The 22,409-nt window shown below is 33.5% G+C and overlaps 2 protein-coding genes across 3 annotated transcripts; one reads left to right on the top strand and one right to left on the bottom strand.

The window, feature by feature from the left end:
• Window positions 1-11,719: 11,719 nt before the first annotated feature.
• On the top strand, window positions 11,720-14,455 carry LOC112510752 (1-aminocyclopropane-1-carboxylate oxidase-like). Its single transcript, XM_025116079.1, has 4 exons — window positions 11,720-11,904; window positions 12,661-12,887; window positions 13,353-13,686; window positions 13,997-14,455. Exons 1-4 carry the CDS (start codon window positions 11,800-11,802, stop codon window positions 14,282-14,284), a joined length of 954 nt encoding a protein of 317 aa, XP_024971847.1. The 5' UTR covers window positions 11,720-11,799; the 3' UTR covers window positions 14,285-14,455.
• Window positions 14,456-16,456: 2,001 nt separating this feature from the next.
• On the bottom strand, window positions 16,457-19,427 carry LOC112525678 (protein CLMP1-like). 2 transcript variants are annotated; one of them, XM_025135911.1, is made up of 2 exons: window positions 19,237-19,427; window positions 16,457-18,679 (listed from the first exon to the last, which is right to left on the bottom strand). In XM_025135911.1, the coding sequence occupies exon 2, from the start codon at window positions 18,668-18,670 to the stop codon at window positions 16,667-16,669; it is 2,004 nt and encodes a 667-aa protein (XP_024991679.1). In that variant the 5' UTR covers window positions 18,671-18,679; window positions 19,237-19,427; the 3' UTR covers window positions 16,457-16,666. The 2 variants fall into 2 exon arrangements, with proteins under 2 accessions (XP_024991679.1, XP_024991671.1); XM_025135903.1 differs by having other exon boundaries at window positions 16,457-19,427.
• Between the last annotated feature and the right edge of the window lie 2,982 nt (window positions 19,428-22,409).

The following is a 22,409-nucleotide window of genomic DNA, read 5'->3' as shown; positions in this document are numbered from 1 at the left end:
ATTATCCTAATTATATTTTAGATTTTTTATATTTAAAATGAGATGTTTATCCTGTATTGGATTGTGTTTATCTGCAGTTAGTTACACGAATTCAGTTATGGGATGAAATCGGATAGGGATGAAATCGGATAGCGATGAACGAGTTTAAGAGTTTTAAGAGTTTAAGAGTTTTTAAGAGTTTTAGCCAAATGCTTTATAATATAGTATAGATAATGTGTTCATTTTTCCAAAAACCCAAATTTTGATTCCACGTTAAACTGGGAAGAATGTAAATATATTCTCATTTTCATTTTCATTTTCATTCCTCTGACTGAACCAAACACCCCATAAATTATTATTTATTTTTACGGTACAAATTCATATTTCAGAGTATTAAATAAACATATAAAGCATAATAGTTTCAAACTATATGAATTAATATTTTTAATAGTATTAATCCTATACAACTGAAAAAATGTATTACCTACACAGAAGAGTTTATAACTGTTTTATTAACAACCTCTAAACTACCCCATATCATCTCGTGCCCAAAGGCAGCATCATATGAGAGATAAATCAGATACAAAACAGTATCCTATGTGATTGATTTAAGAATCTGGTGCCCACAAAACCTCAATTTTCAAAGGAACTGTAACCCTCATTTTGTCACTAAGTAACCTATACAGTTTATGCACGTAAAAAGTCATCTTGTTCATGAAAAGGGTCATTAAAGTAATGGAATTAAGTCTTAGACGCACTTACTTTATATGATTAGACATGACATAATTAGGTTGTTTTAAATCTATTATCGGTCCTATTATAATCTCTAAATTTAACCGACATTTTGCCAAAAGCGTCACATGTACGTGAGCGTGTGCTTTTAACCATCACTTTTAACATGTGAACTATATACTATATACTATAATCTTTTAAAGCGTAAATTATTCTTTAGCCATTATTTGTTCGCCGTGTGTTACATTTTAGAAATAGAATATCAAAATACTTGGATAATTCAAAGATCGTGTATAAAACACCTTATAAAATCTGTGATTTTGACCCTATATTCTGGGTTATCACGAAATCAGATTTGAGACAATCCAAGAGCAGCGATCTGGATTTCAAGCAAAATCCAAAATCACAAACACATCTTATTTATGTACCTTAAGAGACAAAAATCCGGCAGAGTAACGATATGCACTAAGATCGTCACCCTCCAATCATCGAATCAAAATCATATATAGCCACCTGCGGTTAAGTCGGTTACTTTGGTGGGAGTCATGTCTGTCCCAATAGACGCGACTGTTCGGGAGTTTGGATCAATTTCTTACATACGCATGAATTAGCGGGACCCCTTGGAACCCCACGTGGGGAAGTTCGAGATCAACTTAACTTATCTGAGCGTGCACTCCACACGTCCGAGCTCGAATTATAGCCAAGTCTAATTTCGGCTTGTCTGACATTTATCTCAATCATACTACATGGCTTGATGACACTAAAATACCAACACTGTGCGATTATTTTCTTTCTCACCAGTAAACTATTTATTAATCTAACAAATAATCCTGTATCGTGTTTATATTGAAGAAATATATGTTTTATAGTGTTAATATTCAGTAAACCGAAACATACAACCAGATATCAGTATTTTTAACCTGGGTTGTATTTAAAGATTGAGACTTTATTTTGAGTAACAATCCAATAAAGACTTGATTGTTTAAAGAACAAGATGGGGAAAGGAAGCTATAAAGTTGGATTCATAATATTTTAGACTACATCCAAACCCATGAATAGTACATGTGTGGTTTCTTTGTGATGGAGGGTCACATCACATGGATGGATGGCTTGGTGGCTCTCACCATTTTGCTGAATAGTCGGTATTTTAATTATGTATCGTATATCGTTCATAAATTATAGAATCGTAAACGACTGGTTTCTAAAGCGTTTGAAAACTCGTTTCGGCTAAAACCGGAGAAAAAGTCAAGATAGCGTTGCGTGTGTATAATATCAATCATTTAGATAGAAGTTTATGTATGGGTTGCTTTACATATCGCATATTTTATGCGTATCATGTGTGTTGATGCATGGTGACTATTTACCTGACGTACGTTTTAGTCGATAGATTGCATGATTTTGTCATTTGAGTCCATTTCATGTTGTGTCTTACGGATTGAATGATTTTTAAATGGACTTAAAAATTTAGTCGTTAAGAACTTGATGATATCAGGGTTTTCTCCAATCAAGTTGGCAGATAAAAGGGATGTAAATATACAGTTATATTATTTACTGACATATCATATAAATATTACTGATTAAGATTTGACCAAACCCTAAGAAGATTGGCCAAATATTGTGAATACAAATTAGGTTGGATTTTGAATCCCTAAAAGAAGCTAAGGAGAGTTCATAGTGAAAGGTCAAAAATTGCACATAAATGTCACAAATCATAACCTAACTTTTGTTGAAATCTTTATTGACTTTGTAACCAATGAAATCTCGTCGATTATTATATTTTTAATCCAGAAAGTTTATTCTTTTTATGGATGATATGTCAGTACTAATCCGAGAGGTTTAAAGTTTTCTCAAACCATATGAAGAATACACATCTAAAGCCTTCACGACAATGAAATCGGTTTTATAGGACACTGAAGCCAATTAAATCAAACCAAACCAAACCAACTCGGTATGTCCTACTCAAAATTAGGGTTTGAGAGGGGTAGGATGTACACAAACCTTATCTCAAATACATAGACGGACCTAGAGGGGTGGTTAGGTGGCACGTGCCACCGTATTGTTCCTCCGTGGTAAGGTAAAAAAAAATTAGGTTCGTGAAAGGTGCAACCGTTTTATATGGTGCCATCGTATCCAAAAATTCCTGGGTTCATCTCTGCTCAAATAGCAAGAATCAAGATGTTGTTTCCGTGAAAACGTCTCACTTGTGCACGACGCAAAGGTGTGTGCAACAAATAATCAGAAAATATAACATGTAGAATACAAATTCAATCGTGTGTATAGGATTAATGGTATGAAAGTAAACAATGCAATAACTAAACAGACATTATAAAACTTAAGTTTATAGGACCAAAAAATTACTATAAATCTATAAACTTGATCACTAACAATTAATTAACGGCCCAAGCTTGCCGACGGGCTAACGAACCTAAAAAGTGTAATTCTTATAAATCTATAAACTTGACCACTAACAATTAATTAATAAGCTTAGAACCAAAAAGTAAAGGAAAAACATCGTTGCAATTACAACTTTAAGCAAGTAAAGTGACGCATGGTTCTCAAAAGGTGGAGAAAGAAATGAAAAACAAACAATCCCTTAGCCTTTTGGATTCTCAAGAATAACCAAAGAGTCTCATCATATAACTTTAATAATTTAATTTTAAAATATACTAGTATAATTTTAATTAATGGTAAATGAATATTAATTATAAAATATAAGCGGGTTGAACGGATCTGTCCATATTTATTTTTACATTGCATGCCCATGTCTGCCCGTTAATCTTAACGAACAAACTCATGCCCTACCATTTTCTCAATAATGGTTGTTTAAGCCTGTATTTCTAGCGGGCTGGATGGGTCGGGTCTAACCGATCGTCCCGCCCATCAACAACTCTAGATATTATCGGCCTATGAAACTGATTCTGTTATAGGACATTTCTTTTAAATAGTGTCGTATAAGATGACATTTTTATAGGACACTTTGTTAAATAGCGTCATATAAAATAACTAATAAGAAACTTTATTTTAAAAGCGTACTAAAAAACTTGTTGAAACGTTATTAAACAAATTTAATTATTGGTTATTAATAAATGCTAAAGTGAACGACTTTAATTATTTTTTAATGATTAATATATAATAGAACTAATTGTCGTTATTAAACGAATTTGTTTAAACTTAGAATCACGTGAGACCAGCATATTTTTATGAGATTTTATTACACTTGAAACTTCACAGCAAAATGTTGTGGATGTAACATTTACAGTGTTTTTACCTTCACAGTGTTTTGCTATGAAGGTTCCGTTTTTTTTTTACTTTCACAACGTTTTGCTGTAAAGTTTCTAGTATAAAAAATGATCTCACGGGTCTCATGAAAACAGACTGGTCTCACATAAACCCAACCATACTTGTTTATATTAAAATTAAAAATAGATTATTTGAAATCAAAAATATTATTTTATTCTTTTAAATCTAAATTTACTTGTTGAGACCAAGTTAGAGTTGCAATCGAATAAGAATTTGAATTTATAAAGGAATTGTCAATAAACTTGTAGCATTTATTCCCGTTACAAATATCATGAATCAAATATATCATTTAACAGTGTATTTTCTGGAATATTATGAATACTGTTTGTGGAAATCTTATTCTCATATAAAGTGATAAGTCACTTTAATAAATAGACATAATAGATATGTGTAGGATAAAGTTGTCATTAGAACTGTACAATTACATTGCGGATCTTATTATATCAGTGTATGTCTGCACGTTAAGTATGTGTTGGTGGGTCGAAAGAAATTCGAGTGTCATAGGTTGTATCTTCATGACGGATGTTAACTCTTGTGTCAGACAGAGACCGAAGCACCAAATTCTTTTCATATTGTTCGTTTGTGAGGTTATCAAATTTGGGGTATGCCCACGATCAAGTTTGAGCGTTCTGCGTTAAGACATAAAATAGTCAAATGAAATGGTTCGAAATGTTATCCACTCATGTAAACATTATATTCTGCACCATGGTTTTATTCGAATATTTATTGCAGCCTTTTAACATTAAGCTATTGGTACACGTCTTTAACAACATTAAAACTAGAATTTATCGGCATACGGAATGAATTTGGTTTTCTTGATGGTAGTACTTGAAAAGATCACTCGGGTTTTTTTAATAACGTCAACGTCCTAAGTACAATTTTTACGGTTGTCCAGACCAATTGTCCTCTTTTTGCTGACTCAAGTATATTTTTCTACATTCTTATATATATTCATTTATTACATAGAAAAACAAATGATCGTACACATTATATGTTAACTAGAAGGGTACTCGCGTAATGCTGCGAGATAAATCTTGATTTTAATATTTAGTTTTTATTTTGTCTCTATTGATATAATACGATTTTATGTGATTTTGAAAAAACAATAATGTTTTGTTTTTAAATGAAATATAAATTTGAAGATAGCATAAAAATTTGAAAATAAATAAATCAATATTAGTATCAAATTAACTATTTAATAGTTTTCGTTTTTTTTTTGTGTAACTTCTTTAATTCAATTTTTTATTATAATTTAATTTAGATTTAATAACAAAGTAATTTATTTTTGGTTTAATAATATAATTTTTTATAAAGATAATAATTAAATATATTCTGTTAGAACTCAATGATTATCTTAATTATATTTTAGATTTTTTATATTTAAAATGAATGTTTATCATGTATTTGATTATGTTTATCTGCAGTTAGTTATACAAATTTAAAAATGGAGCTTTAATAAGTTGTACTTACACAAAATTACTTGGAATCTTGAATTTTAAGTAATATGCATCAATAAGCAGTACTTCATGCATAAAAAAATGGTTTTTAAGAGTTTTTGTCAAATGCTTTATAATACAGTACAAATATATAGAGTGTGATGTTCAAATACAAAGACTAAATATCACGAGAAGATAAAGAAAAAAGGTTAAGTGAATATTCATATGTGAATCATTGAAAAATTTAGAAAAAGAATCCATTTAAAGATGCATATGTGAATCAACATTATAGATTATTCATACATATTCACATATGAATCTTCAAATGTATTTTTTCAATGATCTACATATGAACCTTTAAACCGAACTTTATACATACATACATACGTACATACATACACATACATACATACATACATACATATATACATATATATATATATATGTATATATATATATATACACACACTTATGTATTTTAACAATCCTTTTCTTGATTGACATGTTATAAGGCTTTAGTTTGGTAAAAGAGGATAAAGAGATTACAAGTGAAAAGCAGAATGAGTTCATTGTTAGATGTCTCATTCTACTTTTAGTTATAACATGGAAAAGCAAAAGTCATGGTTATCTTTGTCATCATGTAAGATACAACTTTTAATGCATATAAATGAGTTCAATTATATGCTATAAAAATTTATATGTTAAAAGCATATTATTCATTAGAGAATGCATTGTATATTGCACAATAGATTCTTAATAAATCATAGAAAGATGTAATACAGGGTTACATAACACAAAATGTATAACGTTTGAGATATTAGTTTTTCAGAAGTTGGTTACGATCTTGAAAACCGTCTAATAACGACTATCTTCATGATGATGTAAAAGCATCCATGTGAGTAAGATGATGGCAGAACGGCCAGAAGTAAGGCACTAGCCGTTACAACACGATTAAGCTAGAAATTCAGGCACAGTACAACTCTTAATGCATAACATACACATTATTGTACTCCATTCAAATAAGCATTTCTAACGTGAAAAATATCCCCATTTTAAGAAAATATGAAAATGGACGAAATAGTCCCTCCCACACAATATTAGATAGATTACAAAGTCATAAAGATGTACTGCATTATCATGTATGGCTCTAAACTGCATATTATCTTTGGCTTTAAACAGCTACAACGTTTAGCAACAAAATTGGAATTGAAATAACTTTAAGAAAATCACATGCTACAAAAAGGGTAGGACATCATTCTTTATAGCATTGCCACTGTACTGATCCTACATTTACCATTGGGAAGTAAATCTCATGTCCAAGTAACAGATGACTGGTGTCTAGAATTGAACCTCAAACCTTTCATTTATTTTACAGAACTGTTTACGTCATTATCTGTTAGGTTAAAACCATAATTAAAGACTTTAATTCAAAAAGCTTTCTATATGCAAATCTAAGTCATACTCCTCAAACCACAAATAAAGTGAATAAACATGGAAAGAAAAATGTGCCAAAAAAGGGGGAAAAGAGGCCAAGTGAAAGGTAACTTCATACCAAATGGCAAGAAGTTCACACACCAAAGTTAGAAGCCCCCACCACCCACACCCACACAACTTTGCCACCTTTTGTCCTCTCATCTTCTTTTCTTTTGCTTCAAATCATATCTCAAAGCTTTCTTTTTCATTTATTTTGAGGTTAAATTTTAATATACACCAATTAAGTTGGAGATACTGGATTATTGATAACTTACACCATGATTTCTACGTTAATTTAAACCACAAGGGTGGTGCCTAATTGGTTTGAGCTTGGCTTCAAAGGTCAAAAGTACTAGAAGGTCTCAGTTTCAAATCCAAGGAGGAAGAAAGATCCCCTTGTGGCCATGGAGGTTCAAATGCGGCGACTTTAGGCTATCTGCAAAGCAGGTATCCAGGTTTATCAAAAAAAAATATATGTTATTTAGCCAGTTGTTTTAGGTATAGGAAAAGATGTGTATGGCATCATTTGACGATAAGTTATAGAAACTTTTAACGAAATCACGATGAATTAGCTGGTTTGTTACTTGTGTTTGCAGACAGATCATTGGTTCGAGTCTTGGTGCAACTGCATAAATTTAAGCAGTAACCTAAAAAGAAACAGGAATTTTGTTAAGAGCAGAACTCAAACCAAGACTTTTTTTAACAGTATAATATTAAACCTAACACCTTAAACCATCTTTTTCGTCTTAAACTTCTCTCATAACTTTAGTTTTAGAAAATATAATGGCGTACAACAAAAATTACAGTGACATCCTTCGAAAATGTAATCATTTTTCACTATGATGGAACCATGTAACGGTGGCGCGACCACCTTCTAGGTCTACCCATATGACATCCCATCTCAAATTAATAGCGACGATTGTTATATGTAATTAGTTTTTTCTTTATAGAAATCACCTCAATGTGAAAAGATCAAAAGAGAACCTTGAAACAAAGAACCAGATAACCATAAAAATGGATGAAAAAATATATCAAAATGGATGTCAAATTATAGATAATAAAGAATCATTTTATGGGTTTAATTTGTTTCACTCCAATTTTTATTATATTTTCGTCGATTTTCGATTTGAAAAAATGATGGTGATATTATATATATATATATATATATGTATGTATGTATGTATATATATATATGTATGTATGTATGTATGTATGTATATATATATGTATGTATGTGTGTATGTGTGTATGTGTGTATGTATAAAGGTTCATTTGAGAAGTAAAGAAGTGATCATATCCTTTTATTTGGTCAACATTTGTTGTTTTGATCGTGAAACATCGAACAATTCCTTGCATTGGTATGCAGAAGATAAATGGATAGTTTCGTAACTTTTGAAAATAGACGGCAAACAGGTTTATATGTGAACTCACGTGATACACATATGAACTATATGCTCATATATTAACTCGTTAATTAGTTTATATGTGAATCACACGAGTTCATATGTGAATCACAAGGCTTCGTATGTGAATAAGTTAATTAGTCAATATGTGAATCACATGGGTTCATATTTGAATCGGTTAAAATAGTTCATATGTGAATTACACGAGTTCAAATACGAACATATAGTTCATATGTGAATCACCCGTTTGCCTCCTATTTGTGAAACTATAGTAATTAATCATCTACTTCATTTCGGGCAATTACCAATAATTTTTCTGTGGACTTCCGGAAATCTCTTTCATGTAGCTTGACACTTTCAATACTAAGATTGAATTCCCTAACTCTCTAACTTGAAATCATTCACCTGGAAGTAGGAAATGAATCCCGGCACGGGTGGCCTCGTTATCCACACCTTTGGTCAGACGAATGGAGAATCAATATTTTTTTATAAGGGCTAAAATCACTTATTTTGGTATCGGAATCTCTCGGCTCAATTTGAGTGACTCCTGGAAAGGTAACACAATAGGGAGAAAGTCAAAAACCTCTTTGCACAACCAACTATGATGCCCATGCCCCTGGGCACTAAGGTGTCTTTGACGTCATAGGCATTTTTTTTAGTTTGTAGGCTAAGGGGCCGTTTACCAAATGCTTACCCGAGTAAGCGCTTATCAAGTAACATTACCTCACCGGATGAATATAATAAGGACCAAGAATCTTACCTAGTAAGAGTGAGACAAGGACCAAGAGTCTTACTCGGTAAGTGAGGGTGACGAATCTTACCCGGTAAATACATAATAATTTTAAATTTTATCGGTAGGCACTTATCAGGTAAGTGTTTGATAAACGACCCCTAAGTGAACAGGGAGCAACGGCTGATATTGCTTTTGGTGAATTATCGGTGCTTAATGCAATAACGGGTGTTATGGAGACAGAAGACAAACCTAGAAAGCTTTTTTTTTTGCTTGCATAGCTTCCCAAGGGTCAGAGCCATTCTCGATGGGTGACCGCAGATTCATCTTACTTTTTATAAATGGAAAAAGAGACATAAGTCACGCATTCGAGCAAGCGCCTTTACCTTTTTTCCGGAAAAGAATTTAACCCTCACTCATCCCATCTCCCTCAGACTTTTAGAGATGAGGCCTTTTGGCTAGTCCAGCTACCTAGCTAGCTCCAGCCCAAGTCTCCAAATCAAAGCTTCGGAGAGCCTTCTCTACAACTTTGGTCAAGGCAATAATACGAAGGCTGAAAGATGGGATATGGAGGGAGCCTCCAAAAAAAAAACTAACAATTTGTATTTACCAATTTTAACCGTATGACTTTTTTACTTCTTAAATATTTACCACTTCTTAAAGTAATATATATATATATATATATATATATATATATATAGGGTTGGGTTCACGTGAGACCAGACTGTTTTCGTGAGACCCGTGAAACCACATTTTTACACTTGAAACTTCACAGCAAAAACACTGTGAAGGTTTGTGAAGGTTTAAAAAAGTCGAATATTCACAGCAAAAACACTGTGAAGGTTACCTTCACAGCATTTTGCTGTGAAGTTTCAAGTGTCAAAAGCTGGTCTTATGGATCTCACGAAAACAGTCTTGTCTCACGTGATCCAACTTCCCAAGTCTATATATATATATATATATGTTACTGTTTATTACAATTAATTGAAAAACATTCTCTGAGGCTACCCAAGTGAAATTATCCACTGCAATAGGTCCCACTCCAACACAACATAATGTAGGGAATATTATTTTTAATGTATGTCATAGATATCATTTAGGTTTTATTTTATATAAATACATTTTCTCTTATTTCTATTTTCAAAAAGTATAATATTTAATTTATTGCATATATTAATATAATCTAATTTAAAATATCTAAAAATAATGATTGAAATATCCACATTTTCATTTCATCATTATCTAGTCTTAAATACTTGTTATTTATTAATTGGATTAAAATTACACAAAAATATGTATTTCACAACTTATAAAAGAATATAATTACATAAATGGAAATAAATAATGACATTTTTGTCATTCGTTTATTGTCACGGTATCTGGTTGTACGTCAAGCACGTTATACAGTAATACTTGTATTTGTTTTTTGGATCTGAAAACTCTAAAGAAAACATCAGACAAGTGTATATTATGCAGTATGAATAGATATTATTATACATTGACCGATTCAACTGAAGAAATACCTATCATTGGATGGTCCTTTTAACGACCTAAATCAACACGCCAAAACAACGTACAACTTCCTTATGCACTTTGAAGAAATACCCATCTTTTCTCGTTTTTTCTTTTTCAAAAAATAATAGCAGTCAAACCGTAGCCCCAAATTGCACGTCTCTTAAGTATAAAAAAATATGCAAAAACAACTCAAAATACATGTTTTAAAATATCATATTTAGAGACTTCTCCAGTAAATGATTACTAAGGGGCCGTTTACTAAACACTTATCGAGTAAATGCTCACCAAATGTTAATTATCTTACCGATTGAGCATGACATGAACTGAGAATCTTACTAGTAAGTGAGGAAAAAGACCCTTACCGAGTTTAAAACGTTTACCAACAATCCGTTTTAATCATTAAGAATGTTCCTCAATAAAACAAGTATTGGTAAACACTTATTCAGTAAATGTTCGATAAACGACTTAAAAAATAGAGAAATTGTTTTAGTATTTTTCCCACCAATTAATATTTAAATTCTTTACTAGAATATTAAGTCTATTTAAATATTTTTATAATATATTTATTATAAAAAAATCCAATTTATAGCAAGTGATGAAGACCCATGGTCATAGGGTAACCATAACTTTTAAAAGGGTCCCACCAGGAATGTTTACATCTTGCATGAGTCCTGTTCCAACTTTCCTTGTTAACAAAATTAAATATTAATTTATTTATTTTATAAATAAAATTATATTACTTTTTGAATCTAAAATCTAGTAAATAATATATAGAGTCTTTGGTCTAACGATATCATAGTCTTTGACCTTCAAAAATAACAGGAATTCAAACTTCACCAAATGTAAGAAAAATGTGCGAATTTATTTATCGTATATAAATATTATTTACTTCAAAAAAAATTTTTGAAGATTTTAATTTCTGATTTTTAATTTTTTACTTTTTAATTTTGAAGGAAAAAAACCACGTTAATCGTTTATACTTCAAATAAAATTTTGCCAAAACATAAAATAAAAACAATTAATGCAAATTCTAAAAATAAAGAAATTGTTTTTAATGAATTACAAAAGAAGAAAAAAGAGAGCATTTATTTTCATCCATCCCCACCTTCTTCAATTCCTCTATAAATTGACACCCACCCTCATCTCCATTCCACACACACTGATTTCACGTTTTCCATACACACACAAACAACTTTCAGAAAAAGAAGAGAAAAACACAACCCAGAGATCAATGGAGACATTCCCAGTTGTGAACATGGAGAAGCTCAATGGAGAAGAAAGATCTGCAACAATGAAGCTTATCAATGATGCTTGTGAAAACTGGGGGTTCTTTGAGGTATGCAATTATGACTTGTACTTTACGATTTAATGCTTGTAACTTGTAATAAATAATGCTCTCAGTTGGCAAAAGGGCGGAGTGACTTTGCTTAAATACACAACATGTTCAAGTTTGAATCCTACAGGAGACAGGCTTGAACCCCTCTGCTAGCTTCAGTCACTGAGTCGACTCTGAAATATCTCCTTACATGTGGATCCTAGAGGGCGGGTTCTGTTTGGGAGACGGGCGTAAATCCCTTTGTTAATTCCAGTTGTTGAGTCAGCTCTAAAATGCCTTGACGATTATTTATTTTATTATTTGCATTAATTGTAATAGATAACTGCCCTCAGTTAGCAAAGGGACAGAGCAACTTTACTTAAAAATACACTACAGATTCAAGTTTGAATCCTAGACGAAACGGGCTCGAATCCCTTTGCTAGCTTCAGTCATTGAGTCAGCTCTAAAATGCATCCTTGCAAGTGGGTCCTTGGGAGCGGGGTTTCATGTGGCAAATGGGCTTAAACCCCTCTGTTGGCCTCCGCTGCTAAGTCAGTTCTGAAATGCCTTCTCACACGTGGTTCCTAGGTTGACGGGTTCTATTTGAGAGACGGGCTTAAACCCCTTTGTCAGCGCTCAACTGACTTAATGCTAAGTCAGCTCTGAAATGCCTCCTCACACATGGTTCCTAGGAACCGGTTCTATATGGACCGGTTGGAATTATTGATAATCAACCTTTTGCTCAGATACTAATAATAATAAGTTGAATGTATGAAGATTGTGAACCATGGGATATCAACTGAGCTTTTGGACACTGTGGAGAAGATGACTAAAGGGCATTACAAGAAGTGCATGGAGGAAAGGTTCAAAGAAATGGTGGCAAGCAAAGGGTTAGAAGCCGTTCAGAACGAAATCGACGATTTAGATTGGGAAAGCACGTTCCATCTCCGACATCTCCCCGAATCCAACATCTCCGATATCCCTGATCTTCAAGACGAATACAGGTATGCATGCATCCTACCTCCAAATCCTCAGTATACCAAAAAACCGAGTTTATAGGTAGCCAAAAATGTCTAAATATCCTAATAGACTGTTCTAATAGGACCAAACAATCATACATCCTATGTAAAAATGTTACGATAAGTTTATAAGACGTTTTAAGGAACTTTTAAAATAAACCATCAAAATTATTTTATGTCGATATTTGAAAAATGAGTCAATAAAAACAAGCATCTTATAAAAAGATGTGTTCATAAAACATACATCATTTATCAAAAAGTGTCATGTAAAGGACACTTTATTTTAAAATGTTCTAAAAAACTTACTATAAACTTATTATTTGGTCCGTAAAATGAAGTCATATAAAGCAGTTTAGTAGGACATTTAGACATTTTTGGCGTGCTATAAACCCGATTTTGTTACAGTGAAAGGCAACATATCAATATTTATGGTTGTTTGGATGATAACAGGAAGGTGATGAAGGAGTTTGCTAAAGAAATAGAGAAACTAGCTGAGGACATTTTAGACATTTTCTGTGAGAATTTGGGGTTAGAAAAGGGTTACCTGAAGAAAGCTTTCTATGGTTCCAAGGGCCCCACATTCGGGACGAAGGTTAGCAACTATCCCCCGTGCCCTAAGCCCGATCTTATCAAGGGCCTCCGGGCCCACACAGATGCTGGCGGCGTCATCTTGCTCTTCCAGGATGATAAGGTCAGCGGGCTCCAGCTCCTCAAGGACGGAAACTGGATTGATGTTCCACCGATGCACCATTCCATCGTCATTAACCTGGGTGATCAGCTTGAGGTACATTACAATACACACACATTCAAACGAAAACCGTAAATATTTTAAAGAACTGGGAACCAACTATTTCATGGTTTATTCATAATGAGTATGAATGATATTCAAGATTATCTAAAGTTATTCATTACGAATAACATGAAAAATAGTTGGTTCCCATGTTCCGAAACATATTTATGGTTCCCTTTTAAACTTCCGTCTACAGGTGTAATTGTCATTATCAGTCAAAAGTACAAGAACTGTTTCAAGATCTTGTACTTTTGCTTTTTTGAATTGAAATGATAAAGGGTGTACTAAAAACGTGAACTTTCAGGTAATCACCAATGGAAAGTACAAGAGTGTGATGCACAGAGTGATTGCTCAAACAGATGGGACCCGGATGTCGATAGCGTCATTTTACAACCCAGGCAGTGATGCCATGATCTATCCTGCACCAGAATTAGTAAACAAGGACGAAGAAGAAAACAGTACCTACCCAAAGTTCGTGTTTGAGGACTACATGAACCTCTACACTCGAGTTAAGTTTCAGGCGAAGGAGCCTCGATTTGAAGCAATGAAGACCATAGATACGGTCAAGGTCGGCCCAATCGCAACCGTTTAAAGTCGAAAAACACATAGTATTGGTGTTTGTGTGTGCGTGGATTTAGTAAAATAAATCTAAGTGATTATACAAAAAATGACGTGTTGAGAGTATATTCATAGGTATTATCTTTTTCTGGTGTCTTGCAGACATCTATAAATGGTTTGAATAAGAACACCATATCTTGAGATACCCTAATGACATAATTCTCTGTTATTTATATATACACACACACACACACACACATATATATATATATATATATATATGAACATTCTAAACCTATGGTATCAATATTCTATACCTATTGTTTTACTTGTTTGTATGTTTCAATGTTGTTGCTTGCTTCTAACCCGGTTTTCAAAATTTAGCATTGTCTTTCTTGTTTTCAAGTTCTTTATTGTTTTTTTCACTTGCACATTTTGCACAAGCCGGGGTCTTCATGAAAACCGCCATTTATATTTTTGGACAGAAGTCAGATTTGCATACATGACACCATCCAGAGTTCTAGACCCCACTTCCAGAAGCTAGTTTGGTTTTTTAGTTGCACAGATTGGGTGTATTCTAGTAGCGGATACTAAAGAAGCCTAGTTCAAGCTCTAGGACAAAATTCCCGGGTCTCTTTTCTATTTTGTATGACCATATGCAAGATTGCTCCTTTGTGACTTGATAGTCATTAGACTTTAGTTTCCAAATGGTGTTTTTCGTGAAACGATGAGTACAAACACAACGCTCCTAACCCATAAAGAGCCAAAGAGCCACGGTGCAACATAATCAGGAATTTAATCCATAGCAACAAGTCCATGGGGAAGCAACTTCTGCAAAAAAGGTACGACGCCACCCTCCATAGCGCCATCAATCTACTGATCCCACGGCCATTATGGGGGATCATGTCCCATAGACAGGTTGGTATTGTATGGAGTATTGGAGTCAAGGATGCCCACCTCCTTATCCGCTAGATTAAAGCAAGAGAGACATGGGGAAGCAACTTCTGCAAGAACAAAAATTTGAAGATGCCACCTTCTGGAGAGCCCCCACTGTACTGGTCCAACAACCATCATGGAGGAGGTAAATTGTATCCCCCAAGGGCAGGTGGTGGTGCATGGAGCCAAGAACCCCCATCTTCTCCTTGCCTGTTAAGCTAAAGCCACGGGGACATGGGGAAACAACTTGGTGTAACCAACAAACCCCAAGCAAAACGTACGCTCAAAGAGACAACAACTAACATGGCTGGTAACAATCTTCCACGAAGCCTCTTGGGTTCTAAGGGTGCGTTTGGTAGAACGGGACTAGTCTGGTGAGAGTGAGGTAATAATTAGATAGAATACCTTCAACCTTGTCAATTGACGGTGAAAGAACAAAATCAGGATATATACCTATACTACCGGCAAGTGAAAGAATTTGGAAGGTTTTAGGATTTAATGTCATATGAATAGTTTAGGCAGCTTAATGAGCTTAATGGAACTAACAGTTTATTCGGTCAGCTATACATGATTGTTTGGTAGGGGCTTAATGATATAGAAAGTGGCTTATTCAGTAAGATTCTAGGGGAAGCTTTATGCAAAAAGCCATGCTTTTTCCAAGCATGTCCATCCCAATTAAAAAACACGCTCCTTCCATCTATAAAATAAAACCTCCCGAACAAAAACCTTCACAATCTATACAGGCAAATTAATCCCCAAGGACAGCCATATCCATACAGGACTTAAAGGAAACCAACCAAACAGCCCCTTAGTAGTTTACCAATCTTGTCCCATTTTCCAAACTTTTGTTCCACCTAATTTGTCAGGACAGGAAAAAGAATACATTTTGGTCCCTCTAAGGTCCTATCATGTCCTAGTCTAATGTCCCACCAAACATAAGACAACAAGTTTTTATAATATCCTATCCCATTAAGTAATGGTCTAATAGTTGATACTTCTTTTGGAAGTACATATTATCATTTTCGCAAGACGAAGAAACTTTGAGCAATAAACTATATTGTGTTACCAAGAGACATGAACATACAGTAATCCATAAGAATGAAAATCTTCCCATCACAAAGACAATCATCGGGTTTTCAATCCAAAAATAGTTAAAGCATAGTAAACGCAATGCAAACCAAGCAAATTATCGTCATATAATGTTTCTTGAAAGCAAATTATCGTCATATAATGTTTCTTGAAAGCAAATATCCCGCAATAGACGAAAAAAAGAGCAAAATGCAGCTGCCTGATGATATGAAAATTAGCATCAGCTCAAAATTATTGGGCATATGGCCCCCAATTAACAATGAGTTTGGGCATAAGCATAAGCACAAGTACAAATCCTAAATTCTGAAACTTACTTTAAAGAAAACCACACCTCCTTTCTCAAATGAATTAACACAAAAATTGTTGCATAAAGATAAAAATCAAACCTTTTTTAAGAGCGGTTGGCTTTTTCGTTATCATCTGCTATTTCAGTCGTATCTGAACTTGGGGTTTTCACCTTTTTGTCACCTCCTTCTGCAGCTTCTGCATTAGAACAATGGTTCTTAAGAACCGTTGATATGTCAACCTCTGAGGCTCCAGCAAGCTTAAACTGTTCAACAGATGTTTCCAAGTGTTTCTCCCACCCGTTCAAACCCAACTTACACTCAACTTGAGATCGCTCGAAAAGCATATTACCCCAAAAAAGGTGTATTTGGGATCTCATTACCGCTGCTTGTTCTGCAGCCTCAACAGCAGAAACCTCACCGCCAGTTTTTGTGTCATCGCCTTCATTACCACCCGCTTGTTTCTTTCTTCTTTTTGCCAAATCTTCTTTCTTGCTTGTATTAGGATCTTTAAGTTCTTTAGCTCTTTGCTCCTCCAATTTTTCCCACATTTCGGTTGCAGATTTCATCTTCTCTTCAGCACTATCGAAAAGCTTAATCGTATCTGTTGGATCCCACTTGGAAAGATCTTCTTTCTTAGCAAGAACAAACGACCAATGAAGTTTTGCCATCTCAAACTGTTGTTGACCGAGTGCTAGTAGTCCTTCATAAAAGTCTGGTTTTATCGACAATGCTTCCTCGTACTTTTTTCTTGCTAATTCGTACTTTTCTTTCACCCACTCGTAAGCTGCTTGAAGTTGTGTGGCCACTATATCTTTAGCGTCCGAATCATCTATAGGGATTCGTTTCCTGGCTGCACACATATGAACGTTCCCCCAATTAAAGAAAGCTAAAGCAGCAACTTCTTGAAACTTTAAGGAAGCTTTGTCGAATAAAGACTGAGCATCTTCACTCGTTACGGTTTCTTCAAGGGCTTCAGAGCACATTTCCATCCCGAGTTCATGGAGGTCAATGTGGGCATCAGCGTCAATTCCTACGTGAGATCGGAATAGCTGAGCAAATTCAAACAGCCAATCGTCCATCTCCACTTCCTTCAACTCAGGATCATCTTTCTCTGATGTATGACCTTTTTCAGTTTTCTTGTCGTCTTCTTTTTCCGTTTTCTTATCGTCTTCTTTTTCTCTTTTCTTATCATCAGTCACAGTTTCGCCTGCCAATTCGTTTACAGTATCATCCGCTTCAAACACTTCAGGCTCAAGAGATTTCGTGCTTTCTTCTTCTTCAACAGGTTCTTCTTCTTCTAACAATGGTGGCTCATGCTCTGGACTAACCTCAACAACATGCAATCTCAACATCCCATATGAGTCAAATTTTTCGACATCATCTTTATTAAGAACAAGGCTGTCTGCAATGGATTCCGCAAGTCTGAGCTCACTAGTACACGTTACAGTCACCAAATCCCCATCATTATCCTTGAATTTTATCAGAACCGACTTTGAAGATGGAAACCGTTTGCTTACAACCTCTCTTAACACCTTAAAAGTGCAGCTTACTGGCATTTGAGCAAGCCGGATATCGTTAGCATACACAAGCTTTAAAGGTCTCCATTGAATCAGAACATCTGACGTCGGCAGGACTGAAGAACCCATATGTTCCTTTTTGTTACTCTTTTCTGGATTACCATCAGATTTGTTAGAACAACCACCTTCAGGCTTTAAAACAAGCTTCGGCATTTGGGTGGGTTTGACCTCATTCTCCGTGGATGGAACCGGATAGGTCTTATCCAGCATTCTGTTAGCAGCACCAACGGTCCCTGATGGTCCAGGTTTCTTAGGAACCGGGCGAGCAGGCAAACAAGGTCCAAGACCACCAATAGGGGCTCCACGGACCGCAGAGGCCCCTAGAGCCGCAGGTGAAGGGCGGCTCTGAAGATCCTGTTGGGATTCTTGTCGAGCCCCATTGATTGGGGTCCGCAACCTTCGAGCAATCTCCAAAGCATCCCTATGATTTGGTTCAACACCTAATAGTCTTTGCACATCCAACAAAGCCATATCATACTTTCCGACCGCCTCATACGCCCTTGCCCTACGTAGTATGGCTCGAACATACATAGGCTGAACCTGTAGCGCCATAGAGCACTCAGATATAACTTTATCATGATCTATTGGATTTATTTGCATCAAACAAGCTGCCCGATTGCCATGGAACACGGCTCGATCCGGGTGGGTTTTAGGGGTGAGTTTAAGAGCCTTTTCATACTGTTCAAGAGCACCCACAAAGTCCCTGACTTGAAACCTTTTGTTACCTTCTTCTTTAAGCTCATGAGCTCTCTTCAAGAAAAGGGATGAGTCCAACTCAATACCACCACCATTGGACACCATTGATGAAGGTTGGGTATTAACTGTAGGCACATGGTTTTGCGTTTGACTTTGACTTTGACTAGGGTTTTGATTTTGATTCTGATTTTGATTCTGGTTAGCCCCACCCCCCTTCTTCTTCCTACCTCCAGATTTCCCCATTAAAATTTGATCTCTAAATTAGCCCTTAACTCGATAAATCTTTAATCTAAGATGTCATAAAACTATGAACTGTCTAATCTGCAGCGTGATTAATAAGATTCTATTCATGAAATCGAAATCCCTTCTGAAGAAATGAAAAGATGGGGTACTTAACTTACCCTCTGATGAATCGCAATTTCCTGATAAGATTTGTCGGTAATGCAGTTGCTGATCCAAGTGTAGCTGGTGAATCCAGGGAATTCCGATTCTTTTGAAGAGATAAAAAGAGGATGAACAATGAGATTGGATTCGGAAGAAAGTGAAATGGGGAATCGGGGGGGTTAACGAAAGTTTATATTGGGTCTGAAACCCTAGATACAGAGCACTAACCGATGGGGTAAGAGTCCAGACACATTCTATTATAAGTTAAGTTTATTTTTTTAAATAAGTGTTTGCATATACATATGTTAGTTTATTAAAATATTAATTGAAATAGTATTTTAATAGTTTATTATCATTTTTTTTAATTATAACGTTCATTAATATTAATTATTATTTTTTACTATTTATACTATATTATAAAATATGTAACAAAAACTCTTAAAAATTATTTTTTATGTATAATTATTGTTTATTAATGCATATTACTTAAAATTCAAGATTACAAATAGATTGTGTATAAGTATGATTTATTGAAGCTTCATGTTTGAAAATTTGTGTAACTAACTGGAGATAAATATAATTAAATATTGAATAATACATCTCATTTTAAATATAAAAAATTTAACATATAATTAGGATAATTATTGAGTTCTAACAAAGTACTTAATTACTATTTTTTATAAAAAAATTATGTTATTAAATAATAAATAAATTAATTCGTTATTAGATTTAAATTAAATTAAAGAAATTATTAAGAAGTGAAAACTGTTAAATTATTAATTTAATATCGGTATCGGTATTTTCTTCTCAAATTATTATTAAATGTATTTTGGTTATCAGAACGCAAATATAACAGTTTTATTATTGTTTATGCAACATAAACTTTAAAATTATATTTATTTGTTTCATAGATAATAAAAATATGTTAAATAATCTGAATAAAATATTTAATTTGATTATTAAATATATTTTTTGATAAAAATATTAATTAATTAGGATGTGTAAAGTAAATTTTTATTTATATTTATATTTATATGAGATGTAATAATTATTTAAAATCATAAATAATAGGTTTTTTTCTAAAATTTGTTTTAACAAATCAAATATTATAATATATATAATAATCAATTTGAAATTCTTTTAATCAATATTATTAATTTTTTTTAATTTTTTTATCATCTTGTTTATATTAGTTAATATATTATATTATCAGAGATTTGTTTCAATTATATTTTGAATTATTATAATTAATTAATTTCTTAAGATGTTTTTTTTGTTATTTTACATTTTTATAAGCTAGTTTCATCAAACATAATTCATCCATCAGCTAGTTTATCAATCACTAGATAGTTTATCAATTAATTTGCCACACGTAGCTTAAATATAACATGAACAATAATGGGTGTATATTTCCATGAGTAAATTACCCAATTGCCCTTCATGTTTCCTAAACTCTCGCCAATTGTCATTACGATTTAGAGAAAATAAATAAGTGTTCTACCAATTGTCACTAAAGGTTTAGAAATTGCATCAATTGCTTTTATTGTTTAAATTTGTCCTTGGCCTTAACATCTGTTAAAACCATCCATTATTACGTAAAGGGTATTTTGGTCATTTTATAAATAACTTTGAAAGAAAAAAAAAATTAAGTGTTTATAAGTGAATGTAACTTGTCCACAAGTATATAATACAATTTACAAGTATATATTGGGAAAATAGAAGGTTTTTGTATATGGGTAAGAAAACAAAACCTTGTAGGGTTAACTCAACTGGTAATAAGCTTTTGTTTTTTATACGTTAACGGTTCGAATCCTACAAGGCCATTAAGGATTTTTCTGGTTGTTCTTTAAAGCCCCTGGGATTAGTCGAGGTGCGCACAAGTTGACCCGGATATCGGAGTTAACAAAAAAACAAGGAGAATAGGACTAGAGGCTAGTCATTAGTATTTGATGCATGATGGGATCATCGTGTATACTTTTTGGCCGATGATAGCAAGTTTTACTGAATTATAGTATTAATGTGTAGTTTGTACCGGTACAATTAATTGGTTAATACACGTTTCAAAAAATATCCTCAAAAATCAAACTGATACCCTACATGGTGAAATTCTCTAACCCAAAAATTATGTGTACGGAACTCCATATTTCACGTGATTCTTATATTAAAAACAAAATAAAGTAAAAAACGAAAAAACTTGAAAATTTGGAGGAAAAGTGATGGGATCCGAGAACAATGGAATTTGGACCAAGATAATGAAGCTCTTTTGTTTAAAGGGGTGTTTGGGATTGTTTATTTGAAACAACTTATGTTTTTCTAGGAAAACACTTATCAACTTATTATAAGTCAAAAGGGTTTAACTTTTTCAAAAACTTCTTATTACCGGTTTGGTACCGGTATAAGTTGTTTATCCAAACACTCAAAAATACTTATTAACGGTACCATACCGGAATAAGTCAATAAATTGTTTTTATAAGCAATCTCAAACACGACCTAAGTGTGCACATCATCAAGACCTTTTCAATGACTGATCACGGATTCTAGAAATACCTATGTCCAGTCAAATAGCTTCATGAGGATACACAACTGCGAGTTATGTGTTCCACGGTCTCCGGCTCTTTTCAATTTTGTCAAAATCTTCTAAGCCATCAAAAATTTCTTCTTTCGGGACTTTATATGTGTGTTTTTTTTTTAAATTGCAAGTCGGGGGTCTTCTCGAAAAGAGTATTTAAGGGTATAGATGAAGCATAAATATATCATATATATATATATATATATATACTGAATAGACCCTACATCTCGCTGGGATATACCAGAATTAGATTATGATTTATCATATATATATATATATATATATATATACTGAATAGACCCTACATCTCGCTGGGATATACCAGAATTAGATTATGATTTCCCAAAATACAACCATTTCCTTCAAAATATAAAAAAAGGCAGGTTAATCACATCCATTACATCATAAACATCTGATGGTTAATATAAGTTTTCATGTTCTCAACTTTGATATTGTTCTCGTTTGAACCTCTCTGTATACTCGTATACTAGATTTACAGACTTACCATTTTAAACCATGCTTGAAAAACATTATGACTCCTAAAGCTTGAAGCTTGACTTACGTCACGTCTAACCTTGCTTAATAATTGAAAGCAAACTAATAATACGCATAGAAACGTAA

Source organism: Cynara cardunculus (genome assembly GCF_001531365.2).
Source record: "Cynara cardunculus var. scolymus isolate 2C chromosome LG 1, CcrdV1, whole genome shotgun sequence".
Lineage (NCBI taxonomy): Eukaryota > Viridiplantae > Streptophyta > Magnoliopsida > Asterales > Asteraceae > Cynara > Cynara cardunculus.
Note: the sequence above shows the minus strand (reverse complement) of the source record. Positions and strands in the feature narration are given on the sequence as shown.

Excerpts from the sequence above, each read along its gene's own strand:
- LOC112510752 (XM_025116079.1), top strand. The coding sequence starts at position 11,800 with ATGGAGACATTCCCAGTTGTGAACATGGAGAAGCTCAATGGAGAAGAA. Across the intron at positions 11,905-12,660 it reads AAAACTGGGGGTTCTTTGAG|ATTGTGAACCATGGGATATC; the intron begins GTATGCAATTAT and ends GAATGTATGAAG. Across the intron at positions 12,888-13,352 it reads GATCTTCAAGACGAATACAG|GAAGGTGATGAAGGAGTTTG; the intron begins GTATGCATGCAT and ends GGATGATAACAG.
- LOC112525678 (XM_025135903.1), bottom strand. The coding sequence starts at position 19,078 with ATGGGGAAATCTGGAGGTAGGAAGAAGAAGGGGGGTGGGGCTAACCAG.